Source organism: Somniosus microcephalus, unplaced genomic scaffold (assembly GCF_052327205.1).
Source record: "Somniosus microcephalus isolate GS21.2 unplaced genomic scaffold, FLI_Smic_1.0 unresolved_chr1, whole genome shotgun sequence".
Classification (NCBI taxonomy): domain Eukaryota; kingdom Metazoa; phylum Chordata; class Chondrichthyes; order Squaliformes; family Somniosidae; genus Somniosus; species Somniosus microcephalus.
In genome coordinates this window covers 161,584,014-161,590,147 of record NW_028225179.1, presented here as the reverse complement: position 1 = coordinate 161,590,147, position 6,134 = coordinate 161,584,014, and the positions used below count along the sequence as shown (strand labels likewise).

Genomic DNA, 6,134 nt, shown 5'->3' with positions numbered 1-6,134 from the left:
TGTTTTATAAGTATATTAAGGGCAAGAGGATAACCAGGGAAAGGGTAGGGCCCATTAGGGACCAAAGTGGCAAGCTGTGTGTAGAGCCAGAAGAAGTAGGTGGGGTTTTAAATGAATTTTTTGCCTCCGTGTTCACTGTGGAGAAAGATGATGTAGGCATAGAAATCGGGCAAGGGGACTGTGACATACTTGAACATATTAGCATCGAGAGGGAGGAGGTACTAGCGGTTTTAGCAGGCCAAAAAGTGGATAAATCCCCAGGCCCGGACGAGATGTATCCCAGGCTGTTGTGTGAGGCAAGGGAGGAGATTGCGGGGGCTCTGACACAAATTTTCAGAACCTCTCTGGCCACAGGGGATGTACCAGAGGACTGGAGAACAGCTAACGTAGTACCATTATTCAAGAAGGGTAGCAGGGATAAACCAGGGAATTACAGGCCAGTGAGCCTAACATCTGTGGTAGGGAAATTATTGGAAAAAATTCTGAGGGACAGAATTAGTCTCCACTTGGAGAGGCAAGGATTAATCGGGGATAGTCAGCATGGCTTTGTCAAGGGTAAATCATGTCTGACCAATCTGATTGAATTTTTCGAGGGGGTGACTAGCTGTGTAGATGAGGGAAATGCTGTGGATGTGGTTTACATGGACTTCAGTAAAGCTTTTGACAAAGTCCCGCATAGGAGACTGGTCAAGAAGGTAAGAGCCCATGGGATCCAGGGGGCCTTGGCGCGTTGGATCCTAAACTGGCTGAGTGGCAGGAGGCAGAGGGTGATGGTCGAAGGTTGCTTTTGTGACTGGAAGCCTGTGTCCAGTGGGGTACCTCAGGGATCGGTGCTGGGTCCCTTGCTGTTTGTGATCTACATTAACGATTTGGATGAGAATGTAAAGGGTATGATCAGTAAGTTCGCGGATGACACGAAAATTGGTGGGGTGGTAAATTGCGAGGAGGAAAGTCTCAGGCTACAGGACGATATTAACGGGTTGGTCAGATGGGCGGAAAAGTGGCAAATGGAATTTAACCCGGAAAAATGCGAGGTGATGCATTTTGGACGGTCAAATAAGGCAAGGGAATACACAATGGGTGGTAGGGCCCTAGGAAGTACAGAGGGTCAGAGGGACCTTGGTGTACATGTACATAGATCCCTGAAGGCAGCGGAGCAGGTAGATAAGGTGGTTAAAAAGGCATATGGGATACTTGCCTTCATTAGCAGAGGCATAGAATATAAGAGTAGGGAGGTTATGATGGAGCTGTACAAAACGCTGGTGAGGCCACAGCTGGAGTACTGTGTGCAGTTCTGGTCGCCTCACTATAGGAAGGATGTGATTGCTCTGGAGAGGGTGCAGAGAAGATTCACCAGGATGTTACCTGGGATGGAGCGCCTTAGCTATGAAGAGAGACTCTACAGGCTGGGGTTGTTTTCCTTGGAGCAAAGGAGGCTGAGGGGGGACCTGATTGAGGTGTACAAAATGATGAGGGGCATAGATAGGGTAGATAAAGAGGAACTTTTCCCCTTAGTAGGGGGGTCAATAACAAGGGGGCACAGATTCAGGGTAAGGGGCAGGAGATTTAGGGGGGATTTGAGGAGGAACTTTTTCACCCAGAGGGTGGTTGGAAGCTGGAACTCACTGCCTGAAAGGGTGGTAGAGGCAGGAACCCTCACAACATTCAAGAAGCATTTGGATGAGCACTTGAAATGCCATTGCATACAAGGCTATGGACCAAATGCTGGAAAATGGGATTAGACTGGACAGGGATGGATGGGCGGCGCAGACACGATGGGCCGAAGGGCCTCTTTCTGTGCTGTAAAACTCTATGACTCTATTTACGGATGATACTATTTACTATGTTGCCAAGTTTTGTGAGTGTAGTAGTAGCAGACTTCAGAAGGACAGAGACAGACTGTGAAATGAGCAGACACAAGGCAGATGACATTAAATGAGGATAAGTGTGAAGTGATGCACTTTGGGAGAAACAACAGGGAGAGGCCGTATAATCTAAATGGGACTAGTTTGAGGGGGTGCAAGGGCAGAGGGACCTGGGGGTCCATATTCACAAGTCTTTGAAAGTGCCACGGCAAGTTGGTGAGGCGGTTCAGAAAGCGTATGGGATACTTGTCTTTGTAAATAGGGCCATTGAATACAAAAACAAGGAAGTTACACTAAACCTTTACAAATCACTAGTTAGGAACATAGGACAGGAGGAGGCCATTCAGCCCCTCGAGCCTGTTCCGCCATTCAATGAGATCATGGCTGATCTGTGACCTAACTCCATACGCCCGCCTTTGGCCCATATCCCTTAATACCTTTGGTTAACAAAAACCTATCAATCTCAGATTTAAAATTAACAATTGATCGAGCATCAATTGCTGTTTGCGGAAGAGAGTTCCAAACTTCTACCACCCTTTGTGTGTAGAAGTGTTTCCTAATTTCACTCCTGAAAGATCTGGCTCTAATTTTTAGACTATGCCCCCAGTCCTAGAGTCCCCAACCAGCGGAAATAGTTTCTCTCTATCTACCCTATCTGTTCCCCTTAATATCCTGAAAACTTCGATCAGATGACCTCTTAATCTTCTAAATTCCGAAGAATACAACCCTAATTTGTGTAATCTCTCCTCGTAACTTAACCCTTGAAGTCCAGGTATCATTCTGGTAAACCTACACTGCACTCCCTCCAAGGCCAATATATCCTTCCTAAGGTGTGATGCCCAGAACTGCTCACAGTGCTCCAGGTGTGGTCTAACCAGGGTTTTGGCCTCAGCTGGAGTCTTGTGTACAGTTCTGGGCACCACACTTTAGGAAGGATGTCAAGGCCTTGGAGAGGGTGCAGAGGAGGTCGACCAGGATGGTACCAGGGATGAGGGACTTCAGTTATGTGGAGAGATTGGAGAAGCTGGGATTGTTCCCCTTAGAGCAGAGAAGGTTAAGAGGAGACCTAATAGAGGTGTTCAAAATGATGAGGGGATTTGATCGAGCAAGTAGAGAGAAACTGTTCACTTTGGCAAGTGGGTCGGTAACCAAAGGTCACAAATTTAAAATAGTTGCTAAAAGAACTAGAGGGGAAATGAGGAGAATTGTTTTCATAGAGGGTTGTTCAGATGTGGAACGCACTATCTGAAAGGATGCTGGAATCAGGTTCCACTGGAACTTTCAAACAGTAATTGGACGAGTCCTTGAAGAGGACTAGTTTGCAGAGTTCTGGGGATAAAGCTGGGGTGTGGGACTAAATTGGACAGCTCTTTCAAAGACATGATGGGCCGAATCACCTCCTTCTGTGCTGTTAGATTCTATGATCAGTGTGAAGTCGCTGGTGTCTCTTCAACTCCCCGGAGCTTTTAAAGCTCTTCCCACAGTCAGAACATTGAAAGGGTCTCTCGTCAGTGTGAACTCGCTGGTGTGCCAGCAGGCTGGAGGGCCGAGCGAATCCCTTCCCACACATGGAGCAGGTGAACGGCGTCTCCCCAGTGTGAACTCCCTGATGTACCAGCAGGTGGGATGAATTAGTGAATCCCTTCCCACACACTGAGCAGGTGAACGGCCTCTCCCCAGTGTGTAGGTGTTGGTGTAGCTTGAGGACCCCGGAGCTTTTAAAACTCTTCCCACAGTCAGAACATTTAAAGGGCCTCTTGCCAGTGTGAACTCGCTGATGTATCAGCAGGTTGGATGAATTAGTGAATCCCTTCCCACACACCGAGCAGGTGAACGGCGTCTCCCCAGTGTGAACTCGCTGATGTACCAGCAGGTTGGATGACTGAGTGAATCCCTTCCCACACACAGAGCAGGTGAACGGCGTCTCCCCAGTGTGAACTCGCTGATGTACCAGCAGGTTGGATGACTGAGTGAATCCCTTCCCACACACGGAGCAGGTGAACGGTCTCTCCCCAGTGTGTAGGTGTTGGTGTCTCTTCAAATCCCCGGAGCTTTTAAAGCTCATCCCACAGTCAGAACATTTAAAGGGTCTCTCGTCAGTGTGAACTCGCTGGTGTACCAGCAGGCCGGAGGGCCAAACGAATCCCTTCCCACACACGGAGCAGGTGAACGGCGTCTCCCCAGTGTGAACTCGCTGATGTACCAGCAGGTGGGATGAATTAGTGAATCCCTTCCCACACACGGAGCAGGTGAACGGCCTCTCCCCAGTGTGTAGGAGCCAGTGTCCCTTCAGCTCCTGGGGGCTTTTAAAGCTCTTCCCACAGTCAGGACATTGAAATGGTCTCTCCTCAGTGTGAACAAGCTGGTGTGTTTGCAGGTGGGATGAACAAACAAATCCCTTTCCACACACGGAGCAGGTGAACAGACTGTCCCTGGTGTGACTGCGCCGTTGAACTTTCAATGCAGACGGGGAACTGAAGCCCTTCCCGCCGTCCCCACCTTTACCCAGTTTCTCCTTGGTGTGACGGTGCACGTGTCTCACCAGGTCAGGCGATCGGCTGAATCCGCGTCCACACACTGAACACGTGTGCGGTTTGTCTGCGTTGCGATCCCTGCTCTCTCCTTCCATGTGCAAAGGCCGATGATATTCAGGTCCTGATGAATCCAGCGACTCTGTCAGATCTTGATGTGATGTTTGGTCTGAGCTTCCCGCCTGTAACTGCTCCACTTCTATAACCCTGTAAATTGAGATCAGAAAAGGATCAGAGGCAAACTGTTGTTTAATTTTCCCCTTTCCGAACCTAGGGGCAGTGAAGCTGATTTTCAGGCCCCAGCTGCTGCACAAGTTGGTTGAAAGGATCAGCAGTAATGGCGGCTGTAATACCCACAAGGCCCCGGCTCTGCAGAAAGTGCTCTGTTGACTGAGTCCCGCGCATGTGCTCATGGCCCCCACGCTCTCCCTCCTGCTCTACAATCGCCCGTCCCGAGCGGTCCGCAACACGTATGCTCAGCACACAAAACCCCGCGGTTGGAACATCGGGCGTGCATGCGGAGCCACAACATCTGGTACGCGTGCGCGGCTCAGGTGGGGGCGAGTCAGTGTTTTGCCTCAGCCGCCAGGGAGGTGCGCATGCGCAGGACGACCCAACATTCTTCCCGTCAGCAATCACTCCCTCGTTTCTTTATTTCCAGCATTTTCTGTTTTTATTACTCAGCAGGTCAGGCAGCATCTGTGGAGTGAGAGTTAACATTTCAGGTCGATGACCATTCATCAGAACTGCTTGCTCTTTAGTGTCAGCCAGTGGCTCAGTGGGCCGCACTCTCAGAAAGTTGTGGGTTCATAGTCCCACTCCAGAGACTTGAGCACAAAAATCCAGGCTGACACTGCAGGGCAGTGCTGAGGGAGTGCGGCACTGTCGGAGGTGCCGTCTTTCGGATGAGATGTTAAATTGAGGCCCCGTTTGCTCTCTCAGGTGGATGTAAAAGATCCCATGGCATTATTTCAGGAAAGAAAGACTTGCATTTATATAGTGCCACCAGATATCCTAAAGTGCTTTACAGCCAATGAAGTACTACAATGAAGTAGTCACTGTTGTAATGTGGGAAAGAGCAGGGGAATTATCCCCAGTGTCCGAGCCAATGTTTATCCCTCAATCAACATAAAAAATGATAGATTATCTGGTCATTATCACAGTGCTGTTTGTTGGAGCTTGCTGTGCACTAACTGACTGCCACATTTCCTACATTACAACAGTGACTACACTTCAAAAGTACTTCATTGGCTGTAAAGTACTTTGGGACGTCCGGTGGTGAAAGGCGCTATATAAATGCAAGTCTTTCTTTCTTCACTGGTCTCACCAGCGACCTCTTCTGGCAGTTGGTTGATTGACAGACGAGAGCCCACGCATGCGCACTGGGAGCGGCGGTTTGGGCCGAGTCCGGCACAGTGACCCCTCCCGGTCACAAAGGGTAATGACCGCGCATGCCCAGAGACCAACCCTCCTCCCTCACTTGGAGCTGTGCCTGCGCACTTGGATCCTGCCAGACGGAGTCGGCGCGGGGCCATTCCAGGGAAAGGCCTTGGTGTCGGTTCCAGAGTCGCGATCGGTGACGCGAAGTGTGTTTTCTCCGCTCCGATTGGGTGGAGAATGGCGCGGGGTGGATCGGGAGAGAATCGAGAGAAATAGAAAAACCTCAGAGTCCGCGAGGCCCCGGACCGAGCGGCGGCACTTGGACGGTGCACGTGATCTCCTCGGGGACACGTCACCC

The 6,134-nt window shown here is 50.1% G+C and overlaps 1 protein-coding gene across 2 annotated transcripts in view; it reads right to left on the bottom strand.

The window, feature by feature from the left end:
* Window positions 1–1,246: 1,246 nt before the first annotated feature.
* Window positions 1,247–6,134, bottom strand: part of LOC147096410 (uncharacterized) — a 47,600-nt gene continuing 42,712 nt past the window's right edge. For both annotated transcript variants that reach the window (XM_085975185.1, XM_085975186.1), the window contains one exon: window positions 1,247–4,603. In XM_085975185.1, the coding sequence (XP_085831311.1) occupies window positions 3,277–4,494 (1,218 nt within the window). In that variant the 5' untranslated portion in view covers window positions 4,495–4,603 and the 3' untranslated portion in view covers window positions 1,247–3,276. The remainder of the gene's footprint in view (window positions 4,604–6,134) is intronic.